General features: G+C 39.2%; 1 protein-coding gene across 1 annotated transcript in view; it reads left to right on the top strand.

Moving 5' to 3' along the window:
* c8b (complement component 8, beta polypeptide) overlaps positions 1-15,726 on the top strand; it is a 97,649-nt gene extending 81,923 nt beyond the window's left edge. The window contains 8 exon segments of the mRNA XM_056265837.1: positions 454-586; positions 6,325-6,522; positions 7,320-7,560; positions 7,668-7,796; positions 9,508-9,671; positions 12,207-12,357; positions 14,708-14,776; positions 15,571-15,726. Of these exon segments, the coding sequence (XP_056121812.1) occupies positions 454-586; positions 6,325-6,522; positions 7,320-7,560; positions 7,668-7,796; positions 9,508-9,671; positions 12,207-12,357; positions 14,708-14,776; positions 15,571-15,725 (1,240 nt within the window). The 3' untranslated portion in view covers position 15,726.
* Positions 15,727-17,101: the final 1,375 nt, after the last annotated feature.

The raw sequence follows: 17,101 nt of genomic DNA, 5'->3' as shown, positions 1-17,101 counted from the left end.
TTAATACACTCCTGTACTCACCTATTCCTATTGCACTCACTTTTAAAAACTGCAGCTCACTGATGGATCTCGACTTTGTTATTGTTGTACAGGCCTGAATTTCCTTTATTCCTTTCTGGTTATGCCATGTTGACCTTTGGCAAGTTTTACCCTCATGTTTATAGTGCATCCTGTAGCATTGTGAGCAGAACAGACCAAAATTCAAATTGTTGAGTTTTGTATATATTGCAACCTCTTAATAGAATTTGCTGGTAAATCCGCAAAACACAACACAAGATTATTAAAAAAACAATGATTTAAAATCTATTTAAAGCAACAACAAAAAAATGAATTGCACATTATTACAAAGTCCACTTTTTAAATGTGTCCTTTACTACATTTTTGTTGCTCTTGTACTTGATGCCAAATGTAAAAACTGCCATAGATCAGAGATAACTTGTTCTTCATTCCTAGAATCAACATTTTGAATGGTAAACTGGAAGCAGTGGTGCTTGATAACCGATACTATGCTGGTGGCTGCGTGCCACATTTTATCCAGGATGTTCGCTTCAGGAAGCCATATAACATACAACAGTACACAATAGAGGTATGTTGCATGTTTTAAAATCTATAGCTGCAGTACGTAAGATTCGTGATGTGCTTTTTCAAAACATTGCTTTATGGAGTTTTGAAACCTTTACGAATCCTTGGTTTTGAGCGTAGCATTAAACTGGCCAAGTCATGTAATTACAGCAAACGATGCTTTGTAACGCCATACTGTCTCGAAATTCTGGTGGTTCAGTCTTAGAGCCGCGTTTCCACCGAAATTACCTGGAACAATTTGTCCAAGGAACTTTTTTCCCCCAAACCTGTTGCTTTCTGCGTTTCCACCACCGTCCAAAGTACCGTGAAGATAAGGCAAATTAGTCTGCCGATGTAGGAGGGTCACTGTCCTGCAGAGTTTAGTTCCACCTCAAGTCAAATACGCATGCCTGTTATTTTCAATCAATCCTGAAGGCATAGGTTAGATATTTCAGGTGTTATTGATTAGGGTTGGAGCTGAACTCTGCAGGACAGTGGCCCTTCAGGACTGGATTTGCCCATCCCTACTTTAAGTACTTCTTCAATAAAAGCTTTTCCAATTACACTAGTAACAAATAATGTCTGTTTCAGAACTTTGGGTTCTGTTTTTAACGAATGTGTGTGACATACACTGAACAAAATTATGAACGCAACACGTTTGTTTTGGCCCCAATTTTTCATTAGCTAAACTCAAAGATCTAAGACTTTTTTATGTACACAAAAGGCCTATTTCTCTCAAATATTGTTCATAAATCTGTGTTAGTGAGCACTTCTCATTTGCTGAGATGGTCCATCCACCTCACAGGTGTGGCATATATGCGAGATGACGATTAGACAGCATGATTATTGCACAGGTGTGCCTTAGGGTGGACACCATAAAAGGCCATTCTAAAATGTGCAGTTTTACTGTATTGAAAAAGAAAAAAAAAGTTGTTTGATTGTGGCCTGTGGGATGTTGGTCCACTCCTCTTCAATGGCTGTGCGAAATTGCTGGATATTGACAGGACCTGGAAAACACTGTCGTATACGCCGATCCAGAGCATCCCAAACATGCTCAATGGGTGACATGTCTGGTGAGTATGCTGGCCATGCAAGAACTGGGATGTTTTCAGCTTCCAGGAATTGTGTACAGATCCTTGCAACATGGGGCCATGCATTATCATGCTGCAACATGAGGTGATGGTCGTGGATGAATGGCACAACAATGGGCCTCAGGATCTCGTCACGGTATATCTGTGCATTCAAAATGCCATCAATAAAATTCACCGAGTAGCTGCTCTTTTTAAGGATGTCTATCAATGTAAGCAAATATCATTTGGTAATTACCCGTCTTTCGAATATCTGGGTATTGTGTTAAAAGGTGCTCCACGCATTTTACTTATCATTATTTACAGGCCTCCAAAATACTCTCCAGCCTTTGCTGAGGACTTTACAGAACTGTTATCAACAATTTCCTCAGAGTTTGACTGTTTTGCCATTGCTGGAGATTTTAACATTCACATAGATAATGCAGAAACCAATATGGCAAAAGAAATCAAAACTGTTTTAAAAACTTTTGACCTGATTCAGCATGTACATGGACCGATACACAATCGTGGACACACTCTAGATTTACTTATCAGTAAGGGTCTAAACATTTCATCGATTGTTATTAAGGATGTAGCACTGTCTGATCTTTTCTGTATTTTCTTTGATATGTTGATCTCTCCAGCCATTGAAGCTAGATCTGTGTCTGCCAAGAAGAGATGCTTAAATGAGAACACTAGTGTGCTATTTATGAAGGCTATATCTTTAACACCAAGCATATCTGCTGACTCTGTTGATTTTCTCCTTGATTCTTTTAACTCAAAAGTTAAAAGTGTAATTGATGATATTGCTCCTGTGAATGTCAGGAAGAAAAGTGGTAGACAAAAAGCACCTTGGAGAATCTCAACAGCACTGCAAAATATGAAAAGACAATGCAGAAAAACAGAGCGCATGTGGCGGAAGACAAAACTTGTAGTCCATTATAACATCTACAAAGACACCATCCATGCTTTCAATATGGAACTAGGCAAAGCTAGACAGACTTTCTTCTCAAATATTATAAACAGCAACTTAAACAACACACGCACTCTTTTTGTTACTGTAGAGAGACTGACAAACCCCTGCTCTCAGACAGCAAGTGCAGTGAGTTTGCTTCGTTCTTCTCCGAGAAAATCAATAATATCAGAAAGGTGATCAGCACATCCTTGAGTTGCGCTGGGGTCAGACAGATCAGACCACAACCTGAGAAAGCAGTTACTATGTCTGATTTTGAAGAAATTGATGGCAAAATTTTGGAAGAAACCGCACAGCACCTTAAAACATCAACCTGCGCCCTTGACACACTTCCCACATCTTTCTTCAAAAGTGTGTTAAACAGCTTAGAAGCAGATCTCCTAGAAGTGGTAAATGCCTCACTTATCTCTGGGAATTTTCCAAACTCCCTGAAAACTGCAGTTGTCAAGCCCCTCTTGAAAAAGAGCAATCTGAATAAGACCATCTTGAGCAATTATAGACCGATCTCAAATCTTCCTTTCATAGGCAAGATCATTGAAAAAGTTGTCTTCAATCAGCTGAACAAATTCTTAAGCTCGAACGGATACTTTGACAATTTTCAATCTGGTTTCAGATCGCATAACAGCACAGAGACAGCGCTCATAAAGATAATAAACGACATTCGCTTAAATACTGATACAGTCAAATTATCAGTGCTGGTACTACTCGACCTCAGTGCTACATTTGACACTGTCGATCACGACATACTTCTTGACAGGCTGGAAAACTGGGTGGGGCTTTCTGGGATAGTCCTAAAATGGTTCAGGTCATACTTGGAAGGGAGAGGTTATTATGTGAGTATAGGAGACCATAAGTCTGAATGGACGTCCATGACATGCGGAGTCCCTCAAGGCTCAATTCTTGCGCCACTCCTATTCAACCTGTATATGCTCCCAATGAGCCAAATAATGAGAAAGAACCGAATCTCTTACCACAGCTATGCAGACGACACACAGATCTACTTAGCCCTATCGCCTAAAGACTACAGCCCTATTGACTCCCTGTGCGAATGCATTGAGTAAGTAAACAATTGGATGTGCCAAAACTTTCTTCAGCTAAACAAAGACAAAACTGAAGTCATTGCGTTTGGCAACAAAGATGAAGTTCTCAAGGTGAATGCATACCTTGACGCTAGGGGTCTAACTACTAAAAATCAAGTCAGGAATCTCGGTGTGTCTCTAGAGTCAGATCTTAGTTTCAGTAGTCATGTCAAAGCAATTACTAAATCAGCATTCTATCATCTGAAAAATATTGCAAGAATTAGATGCTTTGTTTCCAGTCAAGACTTAGAGAAACTTGTGCATGCTTTCATCACCAGCAGGGTGGATTATTGTAATGGACTCCTCACTGGCCTTCCTAAAAAGACCATAAGACAGTTGCAGCTCATACAGAACGCTGCTGCCAGGATTCTGAGCAGAACCAGAAAATATGAACACATCACACCAGTCCTCAGGGCTTTACACTGGCTCCCAGTAACATTTAGGATTGATTTTAAAGTATTATTACTGGTATATAAATCATTTAATGGCCTAGGACCTCAATACATTGCAGATATGCTCACTGAATATAAACCCAACAGATCACTGTTACGGCTGTATACTTTGTATTGTGGTTTTGCCGTGTCTGGGTGTGTGTTGCTCCTCCTACAGGTGCGCTGCGGAGCTGAGGGAGTAATCAGGTGGATTGGGTGCACCGGTGCACAGGTGTGCCTGTCAATAAAAGCTTCCTGTTTGGCGTCCTCATGGAGCGTTCCATTCTGTCACATCGATCCCTGGCCAGGACCGAGATGTTGATCGGCGTTGCGGCGTATTGCGAGAGCTTGAGAGACAGTCTTTGTCATGAAGAAAGTGTAAAATAAAGAGAGTATTGTAACCGCCGTAAACGTTTCTTCCTCCTTCATTGTTGCTTCCTAGTAAGGGCGTAACATCACTCAGATCATTAGGATCACATCAGCTAGAAATACCAAGGGTTCACTCTAAGCAAGGAGAGTCTGCTTTTAGCTACTATGCCAGCCGCAGCTGGAACCAGCTTCCAGAGGAGATCAGATGTGCTCCTACAGTAGTCACATTCAAATCCAGACTCAAAACACTTCTGTTTAGCTGTGCATTTACTGAATGAGCACTGTGCCACTGTGTCTGACTGTTTGTACTGTATTTTCTTTTATATTGTATAAATGTGAGTGAACCATAGTGGCTGAAACTATCCCTTTGGTGCGGGCAAAGCAGTTTCTTCAAGGGGAAAATTATAATCTGAGGAAGTCAGGTAAATTTTCCGCAAAAACTGGCTCGTAGGTGCGGGCAGAGAAAGTTTTCAAGGAGAAAATTGTAACAAGTCAATTTTCTGAAAGTTAGCTCGCAGGTACTGATTCAGTAAGAACAAAGTCAAAACTGAATACAGAGCAATTTTTTGCTAACCTTGCCGATTTGAGGTTGCAAAAATCGGATCTGTTGAAGACGTTTAACAGATTATTAGACGTGCGTCGAAGGAAAATCCTGGGGAGATTTCAGCCAATATGGGGTCATCTAACAGTAAGCTAGCTAATTTTTAAACACCAGTATTCTAAACTGTATAAAAGTGAGTGAACTATAAGTGGCTGAGTCTATTTCTGTGGTGCGAGTACAAGATTTGTCCAAAATTAATTGAGACCTGAGAGCAGGTCAAGAGATTTCAAGCGGACACTGAGTTCTCGTGAAAATCTGGAATTAGTTGAGATCTGGGGCCAGATCGATCGATCGTGTGAAATTTCGATGAACTGTTCGATGAAATGTGCTATATAAATAAACTTGCCTTGCCTTGCCTTGCCACCTGTGTTCGTTGTCCATAACATACGCCTGCCCATACCATAACCCCACCGCCACCATGGGCCACTCGATCCACAATGTTGACATCAGCAAACCGCTCACCCACACGACGCCATACACACTGTCTGCCATCTGCCCAGTACAGTGAAAACCGGGATTCATCCGTGAAGAGAACCCCTCTCCAAAGTGCCAGACGCCATTGAATGTGAGCATTTGCCCACTCAAGTCGGTTACGACGATGAACTGCAGTAAGGTCGAGACCCCGATGAGAACGACGAGTATGGAGATGAGCTTCCCTGAGACAGTTTTTGACAGTTTGTGCAGAAATTGTTTGGTTATGCAAACCGATTGTTGCAGCAGCTGTTCGGGTGGCTGTAGGAGGTTCTAGGCTGGAGTGGTTACACGTGTCTGCGGTTGTGAGGACGGTTGGATGTACTACTAAATTCTCTGAAACGCCTTTGGAGACGGCTTATGGTAGAGAAATGAACATTCAATTCACGGGCAACAGCTCTGGTGGACATTCCTGCAGTCAGCATGAATGAATGTGTTTGGGATTTTCCACCCCGGACCCAAATACAGTAAAACTGCACATTTTAGAGTGGCCTTTTATTGTGGCCAGCCTAAGGCACACCTGTGCAATAATCATGCTGTCTAATCAGCATCTTGATATGCCACACCTGTGAGGTGGATGGATTTTCTCGGAAAAGGAGAAGTGCTCACTTACACAGATTTAGACAGATTTGTGAACAATATTTGAGAGAAATAGGCCTTTTGTGTACATAGAAAAAGTCTTAGATCTATGAGTTCAGCTCATGAAAAATGGGGGCAAAAACAGGAGTGTTGTGTTTATAATTTTGTTTAGTGTAATTTACTTTGTTCCCAGACAAAAGGCTCCTATGATTTCACGCTGGAGGCATACGAGTCTTACAATGAATACTCCAAGAGTGAAAGCAAGGCAACTTTATCCAAGACCAGCGTGTCATTTGGAATTGCTGTTCCTCAGGTGTTTGAATTCAGTTTTAGTTACAATGACCACAAATACAAAAAGTCAGTGAAGAAGATGCGCACCTTTTCAGGGACGGTAAGTTGTTTTTCTGTCACAAAGGTGAAGCTTCATTTGAACTATATTAACTAAATGTGTGAGATGACAACAGATAATAATAATAATAATTCATTACATTTATATAGCGCTTTTCTCAACACTCAAAGCGCTTTACATAGAAGGGGGAATCTCCTCAACCACCACTATGAAATCAGAAAATGGCCATTACTATGAAGAACAAAACATTAAACTAGATTTTTAAATTTTCTGGCTTGCATTTGCAGAAATCTTTTATGCTAAGGTGCTGTGGCTGGTTGCTAGAGCATTGCTTGGACGTTTTGAGTGGATGTTAGGTGGTTTCTTACTGTAGAGTTTAGCTCCAATCCTAATTAAAAACACAGCTAACAAAAACCAGCTAATTACGCTCTTGTTTTAGTTAAGCTTAAGTTGGAAATAAACTTTGCAGAATAGTGGATCAGGTCCTTCACTGTAAATATGTTGGATTTTTTACCAATTTTATTATCTGCCACTTAGTCTGGTCAGATAGAAATAAGCCACATGGTTTGAGACATATTTCATATATGTAGCAAAAACATTACAGGAGGAATAACAATAAAGTTCAGGGTTAGGGGTATGATTAGATTCCTTTATGTTCACCAAGTATAAATAATTGTAATAGTGATGCTGGTCTTAGCAGACACCACTAACTATGAGAAAATAGTTGGATATTAATAATATCAATAAAAGAAGAATGATAAGACAACATGAAATTCTTGACCAGACTGTGAAATCTATCATTTGGAGCAAACCATGACTTTATTCTGTGTTGTCCTCAGAAAAAAAAATTCATCCGAGCATACTCTGAGCTTGAGGTAGCTCGCTATGCTTTAAAGACCGCAAACCTGGTGCTACACCCTGAATTCCTGTCCCGCTTGCGCGCCCTGCCACTGGAATACACATATGGAGAATATCGCCAGATCTACAGTGACTATGGGACACATTTCATCAAAGAGGCAACTCTCGGTGGAGATTTTGAATATACTGTTGTCCTCAATGATGAGCGACTTGAAAAATCTGGTAGGTAAAAGTAAGGAAAAATATTATGTGATCAAAACAAGGACTACACTGTTATTCCAAAAGATAAGCCTACACTGAATCTAAGGGGTTTTCTTTTTTTATTATAGGATACACACTTGAAGAAACCAAGAAATGTGTCCAGGCTGGGCTGAAAATTGGAGCCCAAATTAAGAAAGTGTATGTGGGTGCAGGATTTTCAGGTGGTAGCTGCAAAGGCCTGTTGGAAGAGCTTGGAGGTGAGCAAATCCACAATTACACAGTTCAGATCAAATAACCTGAAACTTGAAGCAAGCATTTCTTTGCTTTTAAATCAATTTATCCAGCCTCAGCTTAATGTGCAGAGACTGCACCAGAGAACAGTGACACAACAAAGTTGAGAAAAGTTTATTTTAACTGCAAATTTCAGCAGCATCTGCCAATGGGAGTAAGGTCAGGAGTGCAACAAAATCCGTCTCTTGTAAAATAATCTTGTAATCCTTACAGTCAGAAATTACCCTACCCCTTTTTTTTATTGAATTACGGCTATTCACTGCAATGTGTTAGGTGCATGATGTGTTAGGCTGGCCACAACCTTGAAGATTTTTAGCCTGATTTGCACCCCCCAAGCAATCGGGGGTGTGGCCCAATTCGAGGCTTCTGGCAACTGACTTTTTGTCCAAAAAATCCTCAATTGTGTGGTGTCATTACAATTATTTGACTGCTCTTGATCAGGCTGCCTCTGACATGCCAATGTTTGCCAATGAGAGCGAGCAAGCTTCACCAACCAGCCATGAAAGAGTATTTGTTGAAAGTGGAGTTGACTGTAGTTTGACTTCTTTTAGAGTGGTGCAAGTAGGACCAGTTATATTGATGATTTGCCCTGGATGGGAGTGGGGGTTTAGGTGAGTGAATGTAATGCTGAGTGTAACCTGGGTGAGCGTGAAAAAGAAAACTGAAAGTCACATGTGAAGGCCAAGTAGAGTAACCCATACTCGGAATTTTTCCTCTGCATTTGACCCAACCAAAGTTAGAAAACACACATTAGGAGTAGTGAGTAGTGAACACACATACACCCAGAACAGTGGGCAGCCATTTTTGTTGTGGCGCCTGGGGAGCAATTTGGGGTTAGGAGCCTTGTTGAAGAGGACCTCAGTAATTTCCTGCCGGTATCGAGAATCGAACCTGCAACCTTTGGGTTACCAGTCTGGCTCTCTGACCACGAGGCTCCCCTGAATACCCTGACCAGCCCACGACTGGCCTCAAGGGGTGCAGCTTCTTTTTAGTGCACCAACCTACTCACTCATGCCGGTTGATGCGGGCTCAAATCCCACTCAGAGTGGTGTGTGTGAATTTAGAAATGCACTAGTTCAGCAAGAAACTGGAGTTATAAATAGCAATTCGCTGTATTGCATCTTTGAATGGAGATTCCCAGAAGGCTTGGTTTACATATCGGTTAAGTCGGTTGAAAATACTTTCCAGGGGAATCAAGGGGGCCCTCGATCGTCATCACCATTCACCCCTCTGGCCAGAGCCCTGCCTCCCGCTTTCAGCATCTCTTATCTTCTCTGATGATGTGTTTTCAGTCACAAGGGTGGGACAACCTGTCACTCACATAAAATTGCAGCAGTTGCGAACAACAATGATCCAATAATACAAACGATTCCTGATGGACAAAATCAAGTCTTCTTAAAGTTGTTCAAGAAGACGTTTCATTCGGATATACATCGCAATAAAGAAAAAAAAAGACTATAGCAACTTGTGTTTAATGTCAATTTTAAGATATCGTGACAACTCCACATAGACATGGTTGAATTCATAAGGAGTTTGAACACTATCAAAACAATTCTCTACTTGTGTTTAGAAAGCCTGTTTGGAAACAGTCATTAAATCCATTTGCTGCTTGTAGAGCAGATAATTAATGTTACTAATGTTTAATTAAACACCCTGTTTTGTTGTCTGACATTTCAGATTCCAGTAAAGAAAGGGACATGGTGGAAGATGTCTTTATTGAGGTCAGAGGGGGTGACAGTGAAACAGTGTCACGTCTAGCTGCAAAACAGCTACCAACTCCAGACATCATGCAGCTGTGGGGCGATGCCGTGTTCTACAATCCAGATTTTATTCACAAGAAGGTGACATTTTTCACTCAGTATACATTTCTTTACAAAGCCTCAACTTGTCAACTTAAATCTGAATATTTCTATATCGCTATAGACCAGACATTAAACTGTTGTCTTCAATTAACCAAAAATCGTATAAACCAATAATATACCAATAAATAAAATTTGTATGCAAAATTTTAACACTTTTCTTACATTCTTAGAATGCTAGATAGACTCCAACAACAAAAGCTTCTGCTCTTTGGGCAAAGCCTTTTACATTTGGCATTTACTTTTATATAAAGAAACCTTTCAGTGTACACATTTTACTGGTATCTGTGTTCCCTGGGAATAAAATCTATGACCTTGCTTGAACAGGTAAAGATCACTTTTGTGCATATTGGTATCTTATACAAAAGAGCTTCAAATGCTTCTTTAGACTGTGTCATCCCTGTTGAAAAGAGCAGAATGTCTGATCACCTGCATATGCTGTGTTTTGGAAAGCCAACATGTGATGCTGATGTTCAGTTTGTTTCCTTAATTAGTTTAGTCAGCAACTGTATCTTGGTCAAACTTCTATCTTGTCTGTTGCTTATTTTAGTAAGCTACTCGAACCTAAATTTTTACCTGAATCAGTTTCTATAAAGATCTCTTTACTTTTAAGTATGACAATTGTATACTTTATACAACACTGTCTGAGAGAAAAGAGCATTTTGCCACTGCTGCATTTCCCTGAGAAGGGTTTGATTATGAAGTGACTTCTGTACGCCGCCAAGTAGCATCAGCCGATATTTATTTCTGTGGTTCTATATGGGTGTCATGTAATCATCACACCTGGGAGGTGTTCCCCATAGAGTCAACTGCTGTTGCAGCATCTCGTTTTCAACTCAGGGAACTAGGGTTGCATTCTTAACCCTCGGGTTGTGTTCGGGTCATTTTGACCCGGAGAGGATATTCTAGTACCTGAAAATGCTACTTAATGTTATTGCATTGGACTAAATTTTCTGACTTTACTCACCCAGAGTCTTAAACAACTTCCCAAAAATATTTGTAATTTTTTGTGGGGGTTTTTTCCACATTGTAACACTTGTGGTGTTCCCGGTCAAAAATGAGAGGCCTACAAAAAATTGCTTATAAATTTCTCATTAGGCTACATCATCACCAAATATTGGATTCAATTTTTTTGCCAGCTTGTTTTCTTTCGATTAGGAATGGTTTTATATTTATTTTTGAAATTCATTGATTGTAGGTCTCACTGATCTTACATACCTCAGTTTTTTTGTGAAAAAAAGCGTTATTTGTGGATAATTTTGTCAGTTTCACATAAATTAAGAAAAAAATTGCACTGTTTATCACACTAGTGTGCTTTAATGTTTAACTAGGAAATTCGTTTTGAAATGCTTTTATTGGTCAAAAATGACTGCCCATTGAAAATGAATGGTGGAGTCGAAAATCAGAGAAACAATTAGTGTTCAGGAGTGTGTTTATCATGTTCACATATGTAGATATGTATACTCGTGCATCCACACACACACACACACACACACACACACACACACACATGTACACATACACACACACACACACACACACACATGTTGTGTTTTCATGTTTTATGGGGACTTTCCATAGACATAATGATTTTTATACTGTACAGACTGTATATTCTATTCCCTTACACTAACCCTATCCCTAAACCTACCCATCACAGGAAACATTCTGCATTTTTACATTTTCAAACAACATCACTTAGTATGATTTATAAGCTGATTTCCTCATGGGGACCAAAAAATGTCCCCACACGAACAAGGATTTCGGATATTGCCATCCTTGTGGGGACATTTTGTCCCCATAACGTAGGGTTTACCAGGCCACACATACACACACACACACACACACACACTATTTTGAGTATTACAGGCTTTCTTTACACAGAGATGAACTTTATTCTCAAATCAGTGAGGCTCAGATCAATGAGGCTTATGATCAATCGTTTCGAAAATAAAAACCTGTCTTAACTGAAAGAAAACAAGTTGACAAAAATATTGAATCCAATATTTGGTGATTAAATAGACGAGTGATTTGTAAGCTTTTTTGTAGGCCGGTCATTTTTGACCATGAACACCACAAGTGTGACTTTGTGCCATTTTGTACCAAAAAAAAAAACATTTCAAAACAAATGTATAGCTTAAACATGAGAGCTAACTAGTGTGATAAACAGTGCAAATTTATTTTCATATTTTATGTAAAATTTACAAAATTATCCACAAATTTTTCACTCAAAGACCAAAGTACATAAGCTCAGATAAACAAGACCTATGATTTATCAGTTCTAAAAATAAATACAAAACCTGTCCTAATCGAAAGAAAACATACTGACAAAAAGATTGAATCCAATATTTGGGGATGTAGCATAACGAGAGGTTTATAAGCAATTTTTTGCAGGCCAGTAATTTTTGACCGGAAACATCGCAAGTGTTACAGGGTTTTCAACACAGCCATTTGTCCTTGATTATTGATTTCACTTTTGCAAAATCCTGTAATGTTAAATGTAAACAATGTTTACAGATAGAACCACTTTATGAGTTGGTGCCATCACAAGAATCGAATGCTAACATCCTGAAGAAAAACCTGAGGAGAGCTCTGTCCGAGTACCTGAAGGAAATCAGCTCCTGTCGCTGCTCCCCCTGCCTCAATAATGGCATGGCGGTGCTCAAAGGTGAGAGGAATCAGACACCACTAATAATAACGTTATAAATAGTGTTGAGTGTTTTCCTATTATATTCATTCTTTTTTAGTAACATTTGAATGTTGGTAATTTTCATAAAAAAATAAAAACATTTCGAACAAAAGGCTGAGATCATGTTTTTTCAGACTTCTTCTGGATTGGATTCAGAGAAATTATTAAAACCAAAGACTATAGATATAGAAAGATGGTGCACTTATATTACAATGAATGTGTGAAAGTGCAACACGCAATATGTCCCGCCTTTTAAGTAAAAGAGCCAATCGCTGATTGGCAAAGTCATTACATCACTGCAGCTGCCGTTAGAAGCTCCGGTTCCCATAGAAACCTGAGACTCGCGCTTAAAACGGAACATGCGCAGTGGCTCGTCTTGCCTGAAAAGTAAGCTTTTTTACTGCTATTTGAGCATAAGAAACATCATTTATAGGACAATTCATGTCAGATTTTGTTGCTGAATTCTTTAACCGGCTGTCGGTGAACATGGCAAACTAACGATCAAAGACTTCTGATTTTAGCCTTGGATCAGAGGAATTTGCTAACTTTGTCTCAGACCGCCAAATCGTGGCCAAAATCGTACAGTGTGAACCAGTGGCGTAGGCACGAGGGGGCCTGGGTGGGCCTAGGCCCCCTCATTTACATGTCCGGCCCCCTCAGATTTCTGATTGCTTAAAAAAAATTAAAAATAAAAAACTTTAGGAGGCATGTGAATTAGCCTACACTGCGCAAACCAAAGTAATACTACCCACCGGATGAAGAAGCATTGGCTTTCAGTCTCCACAGTGCATCAAATATATTTTTTTTTTAATTATTTTTTTGCGTGTTCGCATTTATGTGGAAAAAACAATGTTACAGACGTGTTCTCCGTTACAGACGTGAGCGCTCTGAAAGCGGCACTAAAAAATGCTTTAAAACTTTCACTGAGACATCAAACAGAAAGCACAAAACCTTTCTTTAACCTGAATTTCGTTTTGAATTAATTGTATCTTAATTTGAATCAATGTTTCATCAACCAATTGTCTGGATTTAATAAATAAGAAGAAAATATAGCAGACGATAGATAAGAAACGTAGGCGCCGGCGCGTGAACTGGAGCTCGTCTCATAAATGAACCGAAACTCAGTGTATAAGGTAGCCTACTCGCCTCACAGACATGTCTACTTTTAAACAGAACAATTCAAAACGAAAGAAAACAGACTACAGACTGCTCTCTGCTTATGAAATCCGTATGAAATGTGCATTTCTCTCTGGCGCGTTCACTACTGAAGATCGCGAGTCAGCATCGTCAACTTCATCTTAGCCGACACTGACAAAGAAAACACTTGTTTTTTAATAAACAATTAAAATATCTCCTTGCTATATTTTACATATTTATAATCATTACTTTTGCCGGTTTTTTGTGACAGCTTTTAGGTGCTTTATTGGCAGCGCCGCCAATGTTATGAGTCGCCACCGCATCACCGCACCCACCAGAATAGGCCTGTATATATAAAATTCTGGCTATATATATATATATATATATGTTGCCCCCTCATTTAAAGACGGGACCCCCCAAAAATACAATTCTGGCTACGCCCTTGGTGTGAACCCAGATTTAAATCAGTGGTCAAATATCAATGCTGGAGTCTTAAGTCTTAAAAGACCAAATGTCCACTTCTGTAACGCCTCGCGGCTCGAGGTCTGAGCCTTTCGGCCGGTGTATAGACTTGAAATAAGCGTCACACTCGTTTCGACGGGGAATGAAGTCAGTATGCTGAAGCGTGCAGGACATTACAGTCTCATATGTGCTAGTTTGGAGCACTTCCAATTTATTTCTACAGTAGTAGTTCTACACACAAGAATGTGCAACGCATTCTCATCCCAAAGCGTAATATTTTGACTCTTTTGCCAAAGCGTCTATATCCAACGCATATGGCACCCTTTAGCGTCAATATAACACGCTTCGGTTTTGGGTAGGTTTAGGTCTGGGGTAGTGTTAGGGTTAGACCACTAGGAGGCGCCATATATCTGCGTCTCATACTGACGCTAAAGGGTGCCATGTGCGTTGGATATAGACGCTTTGGAAAAAGAGTCAGTATATTACGCCTTGGGATGAGAACGGGCTCGAATGTGTTATGGGAAACAACTATGACAGAATATGTCTTGTTGTGGTAACGAGGAATACAAATGCAAAAACTGACTCTGGATTGTTGAATTATTGAAACACAATTGAGAGGTAATGAGAGGTAATTATTGTTTTCACATAATTTGTAAATATTCTAAATATTACATATGTATGTAGTTCCTTTGATCCGTATGAGATGTGTAATAACTGTTTCTCTCGACAGGCACCAGGTGTATTTGTATTTGTCCAGCTGGTTTCAGAGGAGTGAGCTGTGAGATCACCCAACGAAAAGGTTTGTCTATCTATAAGAAAGCTAAGCTTTGGCCCTGTCTCAAACGCTGCACTTGATGTGGAGGCCCATTCGTTTCAAGAACTTTCCCATTTGTTCATTTGTGATTTAGAGGTTCTGATTGGGCTTGTATTAATGCCAGAGTATGACGTTTTCCTTAATAGAAATTGTACTCAAAAATATATTCAAATTCAGTTTTTAAAGTACTTTATTAGCATTTGATAGTGACAGTCAACTGACCACTATATCAAATTTAAGAGAAAAGGTACTAGAGGCCATGTTAAAATTGGTGTTTCAGGCACCGTGTGCAATAGAGTTACTATCAAAGTCTTTAGATATACAAAACCGATACACTCATATTACAATGAATGGGAGAAAGTGCAACACACAATATAGCAGAGTAAGTCCAGCCTTCTAAATAAAAGAGCCGCTGATTGATAAAGTCATTGCATCTCTGCAGCTACTACGTTTTAAAAATATTAAACATTGTTTTTAACAGATTAAAAATGAATATAGACTCTTACATAACAGAATATATATGCAAAAAAGAGAACAATTTGTCTTCTATTTCTCTTCTGCATTTCACCTCTGCTCTATAGTTTGCGTATTAAGCTAGTTTAGTGTAAACTTGGCATTGCGTAATATGAATATTGTTGGCTCTTATGACAAATTGCATGTTATTTATTTATTTTTTTTCATTTGTAAGTGACTTTGGAGGACTAAAGCTGTGCTAACTGAAAACACACACACACACACACCTAACTCATGCATGTGTCCTGTTATCCGCACACGCACAGCATCTGCAGTGGACGGCAGCTGGAGCTGCTGGTCTTCATGGTCCGCCTGCTCAAGGAGGAGCCAGCTCCGCACCCGCCAGTGTGACAATCCAGCCCCGCAGAACGGAGGAGCAGCGTGCCTCGGGTCCCAGGAGGAGTCAGCCGTCTGCCTCTAACATCTGTATCTCTCTATCTCTCGAGTTCACACACAATGAGATCGTTTTACATTTCCAGGGTTATCAGAAGCGGATAGTTGGGTAAACGTCTATAGTGCTGAACAGGAGATGACAGCAAATATCATTTTTGTATTTGCTTTAATAGCAAAAGAATGAAAAAAAAATCTGTGGTAGTGTTTCCATGCTTTTACTGATTACAGCATTCGCAGCATTTTCGTTTTCATTTACTGCCAAGGTAATATAACACAATACAGCATTATAAATGTGTATTACATTTTTTTTAAAGCAAAAATAACATTTGCAATGTTGATAAGTGGAAAGGCGTTATCACAGTCTGTGAAAAGGATCCATAGTATTAAAAAGACTTAACATAAAAACAATTACTTACACATTGTTGTAAAAACATTCCTTTCTGCCGAATATGGTGAGCCTACGTCAATAAATCAATTCCTTTGACCAGAGCTGTAATAATTGCTTGAAAAAAGTCATTCTTTCACTGATATTCTCTATATGTGTGAAACATGAAAATATGTCTGTATTATTCCCCAAAATTGTGAGTTTTGTCATGACAATTAAGTATATTCTCATTATTGTAATTTTTCAGATGTTTTGCTTTGGGGGAAATTTAGTGTTAAGAGATTAATGTTAATACAAAAACACACAAAAAAGTGGTACTTTACATTTTGTGAAGCACTTTTGCTGGTCTAGTGCATCTGGAAAGTATTCACAGCGCTTCACTTTTGCCACATTTTGTTATGTTACAACCTTATTCCAGAGTAAAATCATTATTTTCCTCTAAATTCTACAAACAATACCCCATAATTACAATGCGAAAGAAGTTGTTTGAAATCTTTGCAAATTAAAAATGAAAAAATCTCATGCACATAAGTATTCACACTTGCGCACATTGAAATTAGCCAGTGTAACGGTCCAGGGTTGCGTGTGTTGATGGACTGAATAAAGAAACTTCAACCCTCTTGCTGTTCAGCACTGTTTTTATTTTCTGCATAATTGTGAAATATAAGTTGCAAACATGTATTTTGTGACTTTCTCTGCATATAGTACCATTCGATGGCTTGTTGAGCCACGAGACAACCTCTGAACTGAGCGAGATATTTTATATATGAACGCACATTGAGTTAACCTGCTTACTATAAAGCTAACATAACACAAAATGGAACAAACACAACACGAAGGACTGTACACAAAATTAAAGCATACCTGCATACATGAAATATGTATTTTGTGGCTTTCTCTGCATATACAGTATGAATAGCCAAGTGTACATGCCATCAGAATGATCTTACTGTGGTTGCTACTAGCGAATATTCTGGTCTGTTGTTTCTAATTTTAAGATAATAATATGAATAATATAT

The sequence above is a fragment of the Rhinichthys klamathensis genome, unplaced genomic scaffold, assembly GCF_029890125.1.
Source record: "Rhinichthys klamathensis goyatoka isolate OS25496 unplaced genomic scaffold, OSU_Roscu_1.1 h1tg000011l_1, whole genome shotgun sequence".
Taxonomy (NCBI): domain Eukaryota; kingdom Metazoa; phylum Chordata; class Actinopteri; order Cypriniformes; family Leuciscidae; genus Rhinichthys; species Rhinichthys klamathensis.
The sequence above is the reverse complement of the archived record's forward strand: the minus strand, read 5'-3'. Positions and strand labels throughout refer to the sequence as shown.